Genomic DNA, 19,804 nt, shown 5'->3' with positions numbered 1-19,804 from the left:
CATAACACTGTACAAATTTTATAAAATTTACGACATAGTTAAAATTACAGTACAGTATTCAACATAGCAGGAGTCACATATAGGTCAACATTTCCACGAACTCACAACTGAATTCACATCTCTGCCTAACAGGTGTTGCATTAACAATCCCATGTTCCTTCTTTTCTTTCACTCACTTTTGTTTAATTTATTTAAAATCTTTAAGCATTTGCAGCAGTTCTTTGGTGCTTTCAGTAGGCTGGAAAAGCCTCTGGAACATGTCTTTTCCCTTTCTGAAAATAATATACAGTAAACTAATTATACACACTAAAATGTAACTCAGAAACTTTATTGACCAGAATAGTAGATTGTAATGCAGTAGTAGGTATTATAAACAAATTCATAATTTGTTGATAAAATACAGAATACCATTTTAAATACAGTACCTTCTCATTTTGCAGATCTTTTCCAGATCTTTGGACTTTTCAGATGCTTTCACGAGTATGGGATGTGGTACTTGGGCAAGACGTGCTACATTTAACCCGTAACTCTGACCTGCACTTCCAGAGGTCAGTTGATATAAGAAGGTTACAACATCAATGCCATCATCATCACCGTCATCTGTTAACAAAAATGTGCTAAAAGTTATTCATATAATGACCCAGAGCAGGACACTACAATTTTAGTAAAGAAAATGGGAAGTTACCAAAAGAAAAAAGGCATCATAGACATGATGCCTGAAAAAGGCATCATAGACATGATGCCTAGACATGAAATTGCATCCTGGCAATGCAATTTCATAGATGAAAATGAACCTTTCAAAAACATAATCAACCCACATTCAAGAATTTTAGTACACAGCCATAATGCAATAAAGTAATATAACTTGTTATATATACTGTACAACTATTTCATGCAAGTATTCCCCTAATAAACAAAAAAGTAACATTACTTTGGATTGTTATGATATATATGAATACACCCCAAACCCACATTTATTTTGGTCTCCTGCGATGAATGTGTATAATTAGATTTTGCTTAAAACATCCACTAATATTTGTTATTTGAAAAATGCTTCAGGTTCTTCCATAGACATATATTCAATTTTCCAAGAATAGTGAATTTTCCATGCATAATATTTTCTCAGTCACTATGCAAGATTCTAAAACCAAACCACAACAATTCTTGGGTCTTGTTTACTAAATTTACCACAAAAATAGAAAATTATACGTCAACTAGAAGAAAGCAATACAAACCTTCCTCGTTAACAATGAAGGACATGTGGAAGTTGCCAACACACTCTGGATACAGTAACTCAAACTCGGTGAGAGGCAGATAGTGGGTCACAAATATGGTGAGACACTTCACCTAAGGGATAAATAAAAAACATTCTGCAATAAATGCATTCACAGAAATAACAGGTTGGTGCTACATAATGTCAGGATAAAGTAAGTAGGTAATTTTAAGAAGAGGGCACCAAGCCAGGAAGACCACCTGGCACAGCCTGCATCATGGAATATTCTAAAAGGTTCTAAATAACACTTGGGATGTTAACGCTAGGGCAAAAAGACACATGGTGAGCCAATGTCAAAGGTATTAGATCCACCAAGGATCATTTTTTGAGGTAAAAATGTTCCAAAATTATTTAGTAGATGCTTCAGAATGCAAATCTGTATTGCTAAGTAATACTGTACCTGATTTAGGAAAAAATCAAGTGCTGCCATGGCAACAGCTACGCCATCATGCGTAGATGTGCCTCGTCCCAATTCATCCAAAATTACAAGGGAATTCGTTGTTGCTTCGTGCATGATGTCAGCAGTTTCCCCAACTTCTACCATGAATGTACTCCGTCCAGTGTATATCTCGTCTGCTGCGCCCATTCTGTAATGAGAGGCAAAGCAAAAGTAGTACTATTGTTAATAACATTTTCCTATACATGCCAAATATTTGGAGTACAGTATAAGAAGACAAATATCATTGGAAAATACTAAAATGAGAAACATATACATACATTGTATACTGTATTTATTTTCCCCAGCATGTATTCCAAATACAGTACACAGTAAATGACTTTTATACTGTGGCTGTTACAAGCAATAGATAGAAAACATGTATTAATAATGTGGTCACCTCAGGGTAAAATATAGTTTTCCTCCTCTAAATTATTATCTTTTCTTCATCAATTATCCTCTCCAGGATATTGAAAACATATTGGTTATATAATATTTGCTTATATACATTTTGTACTCGAAAGATATTTTATCATTTGGGCATAAGAAAATAATTCAGAAAAATTGGCAATGTATTAACAGAGAAAAATGGCATAATGATCAAGGAACTCAACTTCTTATTGAGCTGGAAGGGGTCCAGGACATATTAGCCCTTCCTAGCAAGGTTACACCATACTGTAACTGGATTCATTTTGCCATACAGAAGGCTATTTTCATTCAATTTAGAAGCATTGTGCTACAATAGCCAAAATAATTTATTCATTGAAATAAAGAAATTTGTTAAAATTCAGTAATGATAACATTACAGAAAATACAACTTAAAGATATTATACTGTAATAGTTAACAGAGGAAGTACCTGTAGGTCCAAAATACAACTTAAAGATATTATACTGTAATAGTTAACAGAGGAAGTACCTGTAGGTCCAAAATACAACTTAAAGATATTATACTGTAATAGTTAACAGAGGAAGTACCTGTAGGTCCAAAATACAACTTAAAGATATTATACTGTAATAGTTAACAGAGGAAGTACCTGTAGGTCCAAAATGTAAAACATTAATTCGGGTTTTCGGGGCTGGGAAGCTTGTGTAAATATATAATTTAGGCTTCATTGAGGCTCTCCCCCATGGTCAAACTACCGACCTTACCCAGGTTGAAACCCCACAACAGTTGGCCAATTCCCAGGTACCTATTGACTGCTAGGTGAACAGTAGCACTAGGTAAAAGGAAACCTGCCCAACCATTGTAATTGTAGCAGGCACTCATTAGACAAGTCAGTGTTTCTTGTATTCACCTCTTGGCATGAACTTTCTTGCTGTTTCAAGTTCAGCATTAGTGTTTAAAGTCTGCTGATTTTCCAAAGAATACAACATGCAAAATCCATATGAATACAACATATAAACATGCAAATTCATATTTCCATATGAATTCAACATGCGAAATTACTAAAGCTTCAGGCCAGAGTATAAGTTTGAGGCTAGAGGAAGTTTAGAGCTGGATCAAAAGTTAAGGCTTTACCAAATAATCAATGTTTTTATCCGTAGATAAAACAGGTACTCCTTCATTACCCTTTCCTTTCCACTTGCCTGGTATATATTGCATCCAAAATTGACATTTCTACAGATTCAGCAGGTACGTAGCTCCCAGTCTGGGACATAAGAGCTATTAGTGCTACTTGACGCATATAGCACGACTTTCCACCCATATTTGGTCCAGTCACAAGCATCACACGCTGACCATCAACCTAGAGAAAACATAAGCCTGTAGAACATTAATTAGGAAGTGCCTTCCTAATTAATATGAGATATGTTAAAAATATAACCACAATAAAAATATACTAAATGTATCAAACCTTATTTCCTCTAACCAAAAAGCTTTCTATTTATTCCTACCTTTAAATTAGTATCATTGGCAACATACTGGTCATCTCCCAGCTTTAACTGAGAAACAATGGGATGTCTTCCTTCAGTAATCTTCAGCATGCCTTTACCACTCTCCCGGGCATACAGTTTTGGCCGACAATATCCCTGAGCTTTTGCGACGTTTGCTAATGAAGTCAAAGCATCGAGGGTAGCAAGACTTCTGACAGCTTGACGATGGAGCTGGTAGTGACTAGAAAACGAATCCAAGACTTCAAGCCAGGCCTAAAATAAAAGTAACAAAAATATTAACTAGCAAACTATCCACAGTGATTGTTTTCAGCTTTTTCAAAGACCAAGTGTAAAGTACTGTTCACTCCATTCTTATCTCTTGCCCGTTCCCTTCCCCTTACAAATCACTTTTGACCCACGCATACTCAGATCCTCACTAACACACATCCCAAGATATAATTTCTCAATAGGCTGTGACAGCATCATCTCTTTTTGCTGCCTTGCAAGCGGTAATGGAAGCGATGCTCATGAACATGCGAAAAGTGTAGAAATGATCAGCTCAATACCTGCCTACCTCATAAACAAGGAAAATGGATCAAGACAATGATAAATATCAAATTTTTAACCAAAGAATTAATATAAAATTCAAGCAGGAAATTCCTTGAATTAAATGCAATTACATATATAATAAATACATGCATCAATACAGTTACGAATAAACATCATATCATTAATTTAAAATTAAATTCTTGCTTAATCTAAAAATTACAGCTGTTTCTTGACAAAATATTAATGTTATGTAGTGTATTTATACTTCAAAAAGAATCTTTACAATACTATAAAGGCCAAAGAACTGTTGACTGACTGCTTTTGAGAATGGCAAAAGTAAGGATGGGTTTAGGCATTACGTTATGTAGATGTAAATATACCATTTTGCAAATACTGTAGTTAAAACTTTTTAGCTTAAAAATTATGAATGTGTACATATATATACTATACATATCTACAATGCATACAGTGGTCCCCAACTTATGAATGGAATCGCAAGTTCCCATTTTGGACCCTCGTCCCTCTATACAAACCAATTTGGAAGTCGTCAAATTCCCAAATTACGAATGGCCAACGTACGTTTGTGCAAGATTAAGGCTCTGGTAGCATTTTGTATATCTATGGCTTAAGCACCAGGAAGCAAATGAAGGGCCAGCCCAGAAATATTACTATAGTGCCACTGGGTTACACCGCTCAGTAACAAAAGGAAGTCTAGTTTTATGATCATATGCAAGTTTTGTAGGTGCTCACAAGCTATCACGTTAAAAATTATTAAAAAAAAAAAAAAATTGCTATGGTGACATACATCACGAAAGTTTTAGTAATACCTAGCCTTTTTTTTTTTTTTTTTTTTTTTTTTGCTAAAGCTTATTTTAACTTTCCAGTTATCATGATTAGACATTTTCAAGATATTGGCTGGGGAACCTGTTGGAAGGAAGTAGTAAATACATGACAAAACTAACATCAATTTAGGCAAAAATGACATACTACTGCACATAAAATTGAAAAATATGTCATTATAACTTTAGAGACAAAGTAAACACAGCATACAAAGAAGCTGTACTGTAGCAAGTACCTCATGACAATCAGCTTGTAACTGTTCTCGCAGCTGCTGTAATTTAGTGAAACGCTTTTCAATCTCAGGCGACCTGAACCTGCAGCAAGCCTTGGTTCTGTGAATGATAAGGAATACAAATTAAACTATATAAGAGAGAGGAGTAAATAAATAACTTATTGCTCGTGGTGAAACCTGGAAATAAAGTAAAAACCTTTTCTACAAAAGGAACCTCTACAAAATCCTACTTTATCTTAAGATATTTTAGGAGGGTATCGAGAACATTCCGAGCCAATTTCCCTATACAGTATACACATCTCTGGAAAAAATAAAATAACCTTAATTTTCCAATTCAATACTTAATACTGCATGAAGAGAATATGTGCACACACACACACACTGAAAATAACACACCACCAGTCTGCCCTCCTAACCCAGCTCATGTTCAAACTCTCCCAATAGGAACACTCAGTAGTAAGGAGCTACTGCAGTAGAAGAGTAACATACAGGAACATACATGAACGCAAATATTATTACTGGCACAACAGTGATATCGGCCAATTTTTGCAGCACAGTACAGCATTGGTAAAGTTTCAACCGATACAAATATATTTTATTTAAATTGTTTGTATGGTTCTGATATCTTGGAAAAAATATTATATATTGGTATTGGTCTTTTAATGGTATCAGAGTATCCAATTCAGCTAATAAAACAGCAGCAGTACAACTCTACAGAAAAGTGTACAAGAACTGCAGCCCAAGGTCATTGCAATAAGAAACAAAAGTCAAGTAAATGCAAGATTTCCAAGTGGCTCGGAAGTGATTACAGAGAGAACCAAAATGGGTACAGGGGTAATGGCACCGATGACAACCAAACCACCCACCAGAAGATGATGAAACGATACTGTTTCGATCCGTCCTGGACCATTATCAAGTCGACTCATCATATCTTCAGCCACGCTATTGTGAATCGTCTGCATATGGCACTGATGATTCAAATGCAATGGAATTTTGGGGTAATAACTCTGGTAGATGTGGCCAACCCAGAGGACTTTTTCATAACTACAGCAAAAATAATTGCCAAGAGGATGGTGGTCACAATCCTATATAACCCCTCACCTAATAGCTGGAGGCAAAGGGGAAGAGTATGAAAATAGTGAAATAAATTGTATGAAAGCAATAGCAAAAGACCAGCAATGGTGTCAAATGGTACTAGATAAGGGGTGTGAAATCAGCATATATCAGTAATAAAGTATAGTATATAAAATATATCTGGAGGCGAGGCAGTCATGTAAAGTTATTAGGACTCCAAGCAGAATTAGAAATATACAAACTTTTGGGAATTACAGTACTAAAAATCTAGTCTGTAAATTCAACATCAACCAAGTTATTAACTAAAATAATAAAATATGTTATCAGTTGTCATTATGGCGTGCACCCATGCTGTGAGGGACAAAGCTAGTCATAATATCTAATACAGTAGTATCAATTAATATTAAAACACACCCCCATATTCCCCTCCCCCACTCTCTCTCTCTCTCTCTCTCTCTCTCAGAGAGAGCTAAGTTATTATTAAAAATAACTTAAGAGCTCTCTAAGCTCTAACTTAGATCAAGTCTCCTAGAGCCCAGATGAATGGAATAGGGAGTTATTATTGTATTATGCACCTTATTTATAGTTATATAGTGATAACTGATAGTAGATGACGACCCCATAACATTAAAGGAGCCAATATAGCCTGCCATGGGGACATAAATAAAATACCACGAGTTAATACATACATATACTGTACATTAATTTCCAAGTTAAAGATCATCCAACATGCGAGTGAGTCACAAGAAATCAAAACTGTCAAAATAAACCAAAGACCATCCCCCTACTGGGAATATTTAAGAAAAGTTATACAAATTATCAAGCAAAGAATTAACCAAGGCATTAGGTTAAAAATCAAACACACACAAATCATACGGTTTTCTCAATACATACGAGCTGATTTTTGCCCAGTTCTTTGGAACAGCTTTCAACTGGGAGTTTTTTACTTCGATTAGGAATTCGAGACCTGATACTGTTGTGTAGTTGAAGCTTGGAATTCTTAGAATCTGAAAAAAGTTAACATGAATTAATAAATCAATGGAAAAGTATCTACCCATTTATCTACTATTAATTGTTAACACACATGGATAAACATTTCCCCAACTTTCATTTAAAAATATAATTACTGTAGTTAAGTAACATATACAAGCTTCAAATCTACATAAAACAATTATGTCACATAAAATTACAAGAATCTTTTTCAGAATTCACTAAAACTGCTCTACATACCCTTGCAATTTCTGGCTTGAGATCTCTTAACTCTTCTTCCACATCTGCTATTTCCTGTTGCCTCTTAATGACTTTAGGAAACGCTGAGAAATCTTTGAGAAAACTTGTTTTCTTCCCCTCCCTGCAGATAATAAAGTTGAGGAAGCATAATTAAAGTCTAGATCTGTCAAGTAAAAAAATTCCACACACAAGGACATTTGGATATAAATAAATCAATATCAAAACATAGGTATTATTTTTTCTTAAATTCCAACAGAGCCCTTTCTTTTAGGGTGTGTGGACTGCTCAATCATTGGTAATTACCACATTCCTATTTCTATTATGCTGTGTTTACACACACTCAGATATTTTGAAAGGGGGCAAGAGGCCCTTTCAAAATATGTGAGTGTGTGTAAACCAACATAACCTTTTGTTTGACTGGTGACAGTCTTGATGTGGTTGCTCTGTAGGTTGGTGATTGTGCAGTACATTTAATTACCAAATAAGAGTTTCCAATCATTATAATTAAATTGTAATGCCATATATTCCCATAGTTGTAAAATTATCTTTCTGCAATTGTTAACAATTGCATAGTCCATTAAATAATATTTTCTTACCTAGCACTGGCTTCATTAATGTTGTCTGCAAATGCCTCAACATTGGAGAGGCCGTCGAGAACTTCATGAAGTAGGTGAACAAGTCCAGGTGTGTTAACAGTGTCCTCCATATTGCCACTGACTCTTGAAAGTCCTGCATGAACTTGATGTAATCCTTCTACAGCCAGCCAAAATTCATGAGGACTACACTGCAAGAACATGAATACATTGGAAAGGGTATGGTCATTTTGGACAAGAGATGATTTGATGAAGCGTGTTTTCTGTTTGTTAAAACCATACATATATACAGTATATATATATATTGTGCTAGGATGTATGAACTTAGTTTAGGTTGTATTGGGATCGGTTAGGTTGGGTAGGTTTCAAAATTTGTTTGCGAATCATCTTGTATATGTGACTTGTATCTTTTCGAGAGTCATGGAGAAAACATCATGTACCATTTACGAGTGAACAGCATAAATGTTGTTATAACATGAAAAAGAAAACTGCAGCTGCATGCCCCTCCAAGCAACAGAAATGATAGGAAGTTGTTTTCTGAGCTATCTCACTTAATACCAGTACTCTCTAAGGCACGCTACTTGGCAGTGAGGCAGAGCAACATTATCATACCTTCTCACGAGGAATTAGTAACCTGCCCTGCCATACGGCAGCACCATTTACAAAACAGGGCTTCCCCGTGACTCACCTAATAACACCATTATGTTAGGGAACCTAGAACGTTTGTGTTGGGAGCCAGGCATCTGCCTGTTACTGCTGTTAGGGGCAGTGGTGACATACAGTAAGTCTTCTTAGACCCATTGTGCATTCAGTGTTTGGCTGTCAGATGAAGCACCGTTCGACAGCTCACCATGATGCATACAAGCCTTTGTCTCTTGGAGGTTCTGAACTGTAGTGTTTTTACCCTGCAATATCCTCTGGAAACCACTTCTGCAATACTGTATAAGCAAATGTTCCCCTTTTTTTATTTTATATCATATTGTTCTTTCCCACAGGAAAGACTTGCTTTAGTGAGTGATTGATCCAAATAGCTCAGAAAATAGTGCTCAGTACTGTATAGGAAAAAATGCTTTTCTGAATAGATCACTCAATTTCTTCCATCCCATCTCTTATTTCCTAGTGTCCCTTGTCCGACTCGAAGCTAGTAAGAGCCCCTCTCAGTGGTTGTTATGTCAAATGAAGGCTCATAAGTGCTTTGAATTTCTGTGAAAGGATCACTAACACATTCTTGGTTGGGTCCTTAATTCGTACAGTGCAAAGGAAATTTTTGGGATCTGCATGAAGTAAGGAAGAATTATAAGGCAATGACAACCAATTAAAAAAATGAAAGGACCATTTTTCAATGAAATGGCATATAAAAATGTAGTGATAGTTTTATGTGCCATTCTTTATGCTTTTATAAAATATTTGAATATGGTTTAGGTCTTTGATACTCGATGTATCCAAAATGCACAAGATGTCTGTGTAATATTGTACCATAGATGACTAGAATGAATAGAATACCACTTCCTACAATATAAAAAGAAATAGAAAAAGTAATAGGCAAGCTAAATCAAAATGTCATAAAAAAAAATTGACAAGAACTATGTACTTATAATACCTTTTTATGAAAAATGGTTGTCAGGGCTCTCTCAAAATCTGGCAGTCTATTCAGTACACTCTTCAGCTTATTTATTATTGGAGCTTCTGAGCTCATTAGTTCTTCAACCATATCTTGGCGTTCCGTAATTTGATCCACGTCTAATAATGGCTGGACTATCCATCGACGAAGGAGTCTGAAAGAGTTAAGAGACATGAGATTGCAGGTAAAAATAAACATTCAGTTAGTAAACTCTGCAAGTAATGATTATTAATCATTATGAATGAAATTCTAATAAGAAAAGGAGAGCGAGACCTATTTTAACTTGTTTTCAATGACAATCTACTATATTCACCAGTTCCACAACATGTGATTTACTGTTTTAATACACAGAGCTGGGTCTGGGAGAATTTGATCTAGTGTCTCGAGCTAAGTGTTGAGCTTGGCTGTGAATGATCACCGAGGGTATTTTGTATCAGCCAAGCAGTTGTTGGGTCCTAGTTGCAACCCATCCTCACAGGTGGAAAATCAATTCATGCAGCAGTTGTTTACCCTGTCCATGAATATAATGTACATTATATGATTCAACTGATATTGTTTGAGTTTGTCTTGAAAGGAGCCACTTTCACTCCCAATCTGCACTTCTCAATATGTTCCACTCCCCTCAAAAACACACACACACACACACACATACACATATTGACAGTTGAGAGGCGGGACCAAAGAGCCAAAGCTCAACCCCCGCAAGCACAAATAGGTGAGTACACACACACATATACTGTATATACATCAAAAGGTAAAACTTATGATGCTGTTGTGAAGTCTAACTACCAGTTTATACAAGAAATGTCCATCTGGTTATCTTAATACAAAATAGGAAAAAAAAACATTAATTATTAATTAGTTCTTATAATGCAAAATACAACTAAAAGAAGTTATTCTTTAGAGCTGAAACAAGCATACAAGAATTGTCATGTCCTAACTCTGCATTATATAACAGACCTGGAACCAAATTTGGTGTGTGTTTTATCAAGGGCCCACAGCAAGCTACCCTTTATCCCACCATCCACAGCATTGGTCAACACCTCCAGGTTACGCAAGGTGGCGCCTGAGAGTCTCATGTAGTGGCTGCTCGAGCTATATTTACAAATGGATCTGCAAACAAAATAAAGAACAAACATTACCAGTAGTTTCCATCTGTATTCTAGCATTCACATCTTAATACAAACAGTAACTATCATAAAAATATTGATATTAAATATTCCAGAATATTAACTTCTAAAATATAAATCTTTACCTCCTTAACTGCTCAGCTATTTAAAAGTACTGTACTACATCATGGTGTGCATGACTAAATATAATTAATAAATAAAATGGACAAAAAAATGGCATGTAGTGATTTGCACACAGACATAAATGCAAATAGCAACTGGAGCAGTGTAAGAGTTAAAGACATCCATTACTTTTTGAGTGAATGAGTCAATCAACATACCCAGCCATTTTTATTATACGATCCAGTTTGAACTCGGCAAGATATTGAAGCGCAGCACCGAGGCAGCTAACTACATCTGGCGGTAGTCCCGACACGTGCTTCATCCTCTCCTCCTCATCCACAAACAACTCACATACACGTTTTAAAGAGTCTGAATAATCAAACTTTGCCTCGTCCAATCTCTCGATTCTAATACAATCTTCATTTCTAAAAAAACAGAAGCAGAAAAATTTAATGTTAATCAGTGGTTTGATATAAAAACAATATAGAACATGTAATACAGATTTAAAAATCAATAAAAATATTTTAACAAACAGCACCTATTATGGAAACAAACATGAACACAACAAAATCAAATTTTGACCACTGAACAAACACTGAAATATTCATACCATTTTGAAAGAGCCTACAGATAAAAACAAATACAGTACATACAGTGTAGCGGGATCTTGCTGGAATTAATCATATATTGTGTTGTGGCCGAACTTCCTGGTAAATTTCCTCAAGTTTTACAGTTAATCTCTGATCCCCTGCTTCCCGTGCCCTGTAGAGCAACAGGCGAGGGATGGGCCTTGGAGGTCTGATGTGTTCAGCCAAGGCTTGGTTGTACCAGAGCTAAGCTTGGGAAAACTATCGAAGGGTCCCTCCCAGAAAAAATTAATATTTTTTTTTTATTTAATTTGGAAAAAGTATTTTAGTGACTTGAACACTGCTAAATATTGTGTAATACAGTCTATGGGATATTTATTTCTGTTTCTTTTTTTATAGCCCTAGTGCCATCAAACCTGTCCTACCACATTTATTGTACCACATGTAGCAGGACCTACCGAGAGGTCCTACCACATGTAGCAGGACTTCTCAGTACTCGGTGAATTTTATCCAGTTTTATTTAGTTAATTATTTGCAAGTTAAAAAGATGTCTGCCAGCCAGAGTAGCAGGCTAAATTAGATTGTAAAATAATTGTCTAAACACCTGGGGCTAAAGCTGTTAAATACCCTCCCAGCAAGCCCAAGAAATATTGCCGGAACAAAGGTGGAAGTTTTCAAGAAGCATTTAGATAAGTTCTTGCAAGAAGTGCCAGAGTAACCAGGCTGTAGTGGATATGTGAGCCTGCGGGTCGCTCCAAGCTACAGTCTGTTGGACCAAGTTATCACAAGTTGAGCCTGGCCTCAGGCTGGGCACGAGAAGTAGAAGAACTCCCGAGACCCTCTCCAGGTATGCTCCAGATATGAAAGGAGGTATTTTACCATGGAAGATTTAGAAAAGAGAGCAAGTCTAAGAAGTGTGAGAGAACTAGCAGCAATTTTCAAACAAATATTTATTTCTTATTTATATATACTAGAGTTCTTACATTCTTGTACAGCCACTACAGTAGCATGCATAGCATTTTGGGCAAGTCCTTAATCCTAATATTCCCCGGAATACGACCCGCCAAATCGTTTAACAACAAGGTACTCATTTTACTGTTGGGTAAACGGAGGGTATAGTTAAGAATTAGCACCCAGTAAATCCTCCCCGGCCAGGATACGAACCCAGGCCAAAGCACTCGCGAAATGCCAGGCGAGTGTCTTACCACTACGCCATGGGGACCGCTAAATATGTTCACGGGGACACAGGGAAATAGGTTCACATACAGTATATAGAATAAATATAGTTGTCTATATATAAGCTAAGATGAGTTCTATCCTTTGGGGTTAGAAAAATGCAAAACATTCTGCAATAAATAGCAAAATACCCAGTGGATTGATATACAGTAACTGATAAGACAGAACATGTGTATTCCATATTAATCTGTTGAGGTGTCACTGTATGTCCTGTAAATGCGTATCTAAATATCATAGTTAATTCAAAAGTTCTACATAAACAAATTACAAACAAGCTTACCTTGTGGTAGCTGCTGTTATAGCTTGAACTGTGATATCGGATATGTTTGTAGATACCAAAGCTTCAACAGGCTGAATGTGGTCTAAACGACACCAAAATTCAGTTCTAGCAGACGAGTCATCGAAAGTGTCATATATAATGTCTCCAGTACTTGGCTGGATGGCCTGTTGGGTAAAAATTATACAGAAATGACTTAACTAGCCCAAAAACAGGATAAGAGGAATAGTTGAATTAAAAAGTACATATTTTATTTGTAACTATATTATACAGTACACTCCTGTCACTTGCTTCATTGATTCATTTAATATGAATTTGCATTTAAACCTTCTATAATACATAAAAAATAATTATTTATAAATCCAAGAGTTCTTACATTCTTGCAGAGCCACTAGCACGCATAGTGTTTCGGGCAAGTCCTCAATCCTAATTTTCCCCAGAATACCACCCACCAAATCGTTTAACAACCAAGTAATAATATGTTAGTAATAGTAATGTCTTCTCATAGACATAACAACATAGGATAAAATCCCATTAAGACCTTGATAAAGCACTCAGGAGAGCGCAAAAGATGTTGTAAATTTTCTTACATCAATTTACCAAATACACAAGTGTGGGGTTTTAAACAAAAGTATTCAAATCAGGATGCAGTTCACAGATACACGACTCTATAACACACTTGACCACCACAGTATCTACCAAGTGTGCTTGATACATACAGTGGGGGGTCAAGTGGACATCAAATCATTGCATAAAAGCCTGTACGTGGTTGTTTACAAAGTAAAACAAAGGACAACTGTAATACTCAATACTACCACCAAACTTTAGCATTCAATATAAACTTCAATATAAACTATTACATTTAATATTTTATGAATACACTTTAAGAGACATGCCTAAGAGTTTAAAGCACCTTTTAAATCCTTAACTCTTCGCAACCTCTGAGACTCGTTAGAGCACATGACACTTTCCAACGATTAAAATAATGTTAGAGGCATAAAGCTGAAAACCTGAACTTCACAATATACTTACAATAATTGAAATGCCCACTGTGCCATCCTTTCCAGAGGTACTTTTGCCTTCATGAACTACCAACAGCATGGCTGTGGCTCCTTCTGCGAGATCCCCGTCACCAACAGCTTCCCCACCACCTGCAGGCGTTACATCTTCACCAATTAGTGTAGAACGTGTATATAATGCTGCAAGTTCACGACCAAATGGTGCAGTTTTATTGCTTCCAGCTGCCTTTAGGGCAGCAGTTTCTGTTTGCTTCACAACCCCCACTTTATAACCTGCAAGCAAATATAGGTACTGCATGAGATTTTAACCATTTTATTTTATTGTAGAGATTCCAGTGGTTTTTCTGTTTATCAACACATCATCCTACGTATTCTAAACTTCTGATGAGGCATTAGTACATTAAAGCACTCAGGTTTTTCCCAAGTTTCTCTATTGTTTTTTATGTATACTATCACACTGATTTATTTATAATGCAAATGTACAAAGTATGCTAATTTATTGAAGAATAGTTAAGATTCAATTTGCCTGAAGGAACGCATACCCTTTGCAACTAGTCTTCGTACAGTGTACATGAAGGCGGTGAGTTGGAATACTCGCTGTCATGAAGCTATGATCCAGATGTGCAACAATATTCAGCTCCTTGGCAGCAATTTCTGCATCATTTCCAAAAAACCTTAAAAAATCAAAACCTTAAGTAAAATGTGCATTGATTAATATATGTATAATATATATTGTATATAGTATACAGTATATTACTTGTTACGTTCATCCTATCTATTCACATGCACAGACATTAGTAAGACAAAAAATTTGGGAAAAATGGAACTCCACGAATATAGCTGCCATCCTGCACTACACTATGATTATAGGAAAGACAGGACACCTGCATATAAATATTTGTGATGCAATCCAAAAGAAGCCCAATATATTAATTAGTAATTTCATGAAAATTATAGCACAGTAAATTACACTCCAAATGGTTATTTTATAACAAATGCAATATTTCCTCGAGTCCAATGTACTTACCTGTATTTGTACCCACATTCCACAAAGAGAACAACATCCGGTTGCTCATTCTTTATGGAAACAACTTGTTGCTCGAGAGGAGTGAGTTTCATTCCTGGTAAGGCTTTCATAGGTCCTGGCTTAAGTACCGCAGGTTCTGTGTGTTCGTTGTTATTGGTGCTGGTGGTTGTGCTGTTGCTGTCATTTTGTGACCTAGTAGGATTTAAACATTTTAACCAGAAAGAAAACTCAAGCTGTATATATAATATATTTCTAGCAATTTACAGCAAAAGGGAACTTGTTAGGAAATCCCCCCCCCCCAAAAAAAAATTATGAGTACCTATTCAATGTACAATCTTAAACCCTTTTACTGACACCCCACTTCAACTATATACAGTACAAAGATAAGTTTCTTCAAAATTAGATAATGATCAACAATAAATCATTCCCACTAGATAATAAAACTATTAAAGAGGTTAAAGAATTGAAATATTTGGAGAGAGTAATGTACAAGCATGAACCAAAGGATCGGTAAATGTGAGAAAGAGAATAGTGCAAGAAAGAAAAGGGACAATGGAAAGGAGAACTGGAACTCTTAATTTTATCAAGAATGTCATGCACAATGGCAATATTTTTGTGCAGAAGAGATGTGGCGCCAGCAAAAGAAAGCAATAAGTTAGTTGAAGGATTCTTCTAGCTTTAATGTATTTGGAGAGAGTAAGGTCAGCTTGAAAAGTCAACCATTACATACCTAAAATCATCCAGCTTGTTTTTTATCGTCTTCTGGTTAACTTTCTTAGTTGGTTTTGTTAATTGTGGTTCCTGCATTACTTCCATTTCTTCAACTGTATCTGAAAATTAAAAACAAGCAATAAACAATAACAACTAGGCATCTGTTGATTGCCGAGGGTGGCTGAAGGAATAAATTACACATAATTAGGAAAGACACTGAAGTATCTGGAAAGGACAAACGTGATAACCCAGCGGCAACATGGATTAAAGAGGGCAAGTTATGAGATATGCACAAGAGTTCTGTGATAAGATGACTAAGGTGAGTCGTAAGAGAAATAGATACACCTGCATCTCCCTACACCACTTAAAAACTTTACCATTTCAATGGAAGACATACATAATACTTGACAGACAGGAACCATGTCATTGTGAGAGGAAATGTACTAGAAAAGGGAATCAGATAGCAAAAACAAAAATAGTAACTGGTGAGGCAGTGGCATCTTATTTACCATGTTCAGCATAAAATTCTAAACAGAAAAACTAACAAAAACCTGCTATCTAAGGTAAGATCTGCCATGACTTTTGGACAGGATTGTGAATGGTCCTACAGAGCAACTTTCTGACAGGGAACTTTTGCAGGGAACTTTTCAAGCTGACCTTGCAAAGTCATACTAGTGTTAGGAACCCATGGAGAATACTGAATTCTACTTGCAATGGCATCTAGAATGTTTATTCTTAAAATTCAAATCCCGTCTAAAGCCTCCAAGACATCACAAATGACTCAATGAGCCACTCTTGCTAATTACCAGTTAGCCAATCTACCCACTCTCACTGATCACCACCAGGAGTCAGTATCACTCAGAAAAGAGCTCTCTGATGCAAACCAAATGATCCACTCAGAAAAAAAAAGAGCTTTTCATAATCAGAAAGCATTAATTCTGGGTTACACCACTCAGTAGGATAGCCTATCATGCAAAGAAAGCCCCTGAAAAAACAAAGCATTGTACATAACTTATAACTTATATAAAAAAAAAAAACATACCAGCTGAGAAGGATTGAAGCCTGTTTTTAGTCCAGGATGTGAGGGATCTTTTCTTGGTACTACTTTCATCACCATTGAGCTCTGACGAGCTGGAATTCTTGGTCTCGCACTCTTCAGTTCTGGCTTTTTTAGAAAATTTACTAACAGAACCATTGGTCTTTGTTCGCTTTATAGCTGGAGAAATGCTAACCTGAAAAGAAACATTGTCAATGGGCTATTTAATTATACACAATAAAAAAAAATGGGTGAAGAAAAATGCTAGTACACATGCCGTGAAGGATTCTCCAATCTCTAGCAACAAATATGCTCCGAGACTCAAATACTGTAATTTAATGAAATTGGGTTATTAGCATATATTTTTGTATTCCATTGAGCCCAATGAAGCCACAAAAATAGCTGACACAAAGAAAAGAATGATAGTATAGTTCATCACCAAATTTACATGAATTTACCTGAGGGGCCACTAACACAATACAGTAATATAATAATTTGTACAATATTTACAAAAAGGTACAATGGGATTGTGAGATTACACAAGATTGGTATTTTTACATTCTTGCAAAGTCACTAACACACACATCATTTTGGGCAGAAACATTGAGCAGAAACGTCAAGGCCACTAGAGAGGACAGGAAGCCAGCAGCTTTTCAAAAAGTCCAACTGTTTCTTAAATAATTGCTACTCAAATAAGGAAACTATAAGACAAAGATTAATCTGTATTAATACCTAAAATACTGCATTAGATAAATTACCTCAGCAATTTTGCTGGCATGATTTTGCTTCTTTTCTTCATCCGTATCAAACTTTTGTGTTCCTCCTTTTTTAAGAGAGGCAAAAAATTTTGATATTGTAGGCTGCTTCTTTGCACCTGAGGCAGACATTTTTCACTAAATTCTTCTGTGCAAACTCTGAAATGTATGAATGAAGGCATGTCATTTTTATCCTTTACTTAAGCGAGCATAACCAAATAAATCTTACATAAAAATAAGGAGAACAAATTTACCTGAGGGGGTCACATCTCCATCTATCTATACTGTATATCTCTTTCTACCTCTCTCTCTCTCTCTCTCTCTCTATTATTCTATTTATCCATATTTCTCTCTCTCTATTTGTGTGGCCTCGATGAGAACAGGAAGCTGGCAGATTGTCAAAGGTCTCCCTATTTGTCCTGATATTATCAAAGCTGGATCTTAAATTGCAACAACGTTTTGGCATTTACACCTTCAGCAGATAAGCAGTTCCATGGGGATTATAATACTATGGGTAAAAAAACATCTGTTTTATATCCTACATAGTGGCTTGATGAGCTTAAAACTGTTGTTCCTTGTTTGTGTTACATCTGACCTTTTGAAGCAGTGGTCTGGATCAATATCCTCTAAACTGTTCAGTATATTAAGAGTTTTGATGAGATCTGCCGTGTCATGTCTGGTTTGCAGTACTCACCTAGTTGTGCTTGCGGGGGTTGAGCTCTGGCTCTTTGTCCCGCCATCTCAACTGTCAATCTACTGGTGTACAGGTTCCTGAGCTTATTGAGCTCTATCATATCCATACCTGAAACTACTGTACAGTACTCTGAACACTCAAAAAGTTTTTTCTAATGTCTCTGTGGCTCATTTCGGTATTCCACCTGTATCCCCTTGTTCGAGTACCATCTGTGTTAAATAATGTTCTTATCTACCCTTACTTAGACTTATCTGTCCTTAGGAGGCCTGGTCAAGGGTTGGGTCGTGGGATCGTTGAGCCCTAAAATCACTGCAAGGTAATCCTGTCAATTCCCTTGAGAATTTTGTATGTGGTGATCATGTCTCCCAAAGCTCTTCTATCTTCCAGCGCTGTGAAGTGCAATTCATGCAGCCTTTCCGCATTGCTCAGTGCCTCTTAGTACTGGGACTATTCTAGTGGCATAGTGTTATTATTCCTGTGGTCTGGTCTGGAATAATCCAAGTGGGGGTGCACCAGAAATTTATGCAGTCGTAGAACTGCCTTCTTTTCCTCTAGGTCAATGGATTCATTTGTTCTTAGGGTTTGGTTGGTTTTTCTTTATTGCAGTTCCCTCTTGCAATTCTCTCTTGCCCAAAACACTGTTATTTTAATTGCTTCTAGGCATAGTATATACACTAGCTCTATCTAGGAATGCAACATTTTGTTTGTAACTCATTTTGTATGTAATTGTACCTGAATAAACATTATTATTATTATTATTGCTGTGCATGGAGAAACTACGAGTAATCATGTTGTAACAACATTAATGGTCTCGTATTACATTTGGCATCATAATCAACTCACAGTCTAGGGATTCAATTTCCAGGTGGGACTTAAACGGTTGGGCACATTTCCTTTCACCTAATGCACCTGTTCCTGTTCACTTAACAGTAAACAGGGTACTCTGAGTTACACAACTGTTGTGCCGTTGCCTCCAGGAGAGGGTCAGTATTTCGACCTTGGGTGAGGACCTAGAGACAGGTCAAAGGTGTATATATATATATTATATATATATATATATATATATATATATATATATATATATATATATATATATATATATATATATATATATATATATATATATATATATTTATTATATATACACCCAGGCTTCCTGTCCCCGTCAAAACGAATTATCCTGAACAATAAATATATGGCTCTCTTGAATGAAAATATCACCAGTGCTTTTCAACCTATGAGAACACATGACTTATACCTAAAACATGCAACGAACGTACTTTAAGCTAAAAGCTACAAGGCTCTTATACCTAAAATTAAATTGAACAGCAGAAAGACCATTAATTTAGGTGAATAATGTGTTTGTGAACCACCAACCACCAGCCACACTCCCGCGTCCTGACACCGCCTCCGATTCCTAGCACCTTGACTCCCATCACCTCTCATTATCACCATTTCCGCTCTTACGCCACATTATGTTACTCACGCCATATAAAAATATTAGCTAGTG

The 19,804-nt window shown here is 36.1% G+C and overlaps 1 protein-coding gene across 1 annotated transcript; it reads right to left on the bottom strand.

Moving 5' to 3' along the window:
* Positions 1-176: 176 nt before the first annotated feature.
* Positions 177-19,734, bottom strand: LOC123746283 (DNA mismatch repair protein Msh3). Its single transcript, XM_045727647.2, is given in 22 exon segments — positions 177-272; positions 426-600; positions 1,236-1,347; positions 1,674-1,860; positions 3,297-3,454; positions 3,603-3,854; positions 5,206-5,302; positions 7,171-7,283; positions 7,507-7,627; positions 8,103-8,290; positions 9,700-9,874; positions 10,681-10,833; positions 11,171-11,377; positions 13,056-13,219; positions 14,085-14,344; positions 14,614-14,635; positions 14,637-14,745; positions 15,099-15,290; positions 15,829-15,928; positions 16,852-17,041; positions 17,604-17,759; positions 19,672-19,734. Coding segments are annotated over 21 exon segments (3,189 nt in total). The 5' UTR covers positions 17,733-17,759; positions 19,672-19,734; the 3' UTR covers positions 177-187.
* Positions 19,735-19,804: the final 70 nt, after the last annotated feature.

This window comes from Procambarus clarkii, chromosome 80, assembly GCF_040958095.1.
Source record: "Procambarus clarkii isolate CNS0578487 chromosome 80, FALCON_Pclarkii_2.0, whole genome shotgun sequence".
Classification (NCBI taxonomy): domain Eukaryota; kingdom Metazoa; phylum Arthropoda; class Malacostraca; order Decapoda; family Cambaridae; genus Procambarus; species Procambarus clarkii.
Note: the sequence above shows the minus strand (reverse complement) of the source record. Positions and strands in the feature narration are given on the sequence as shown.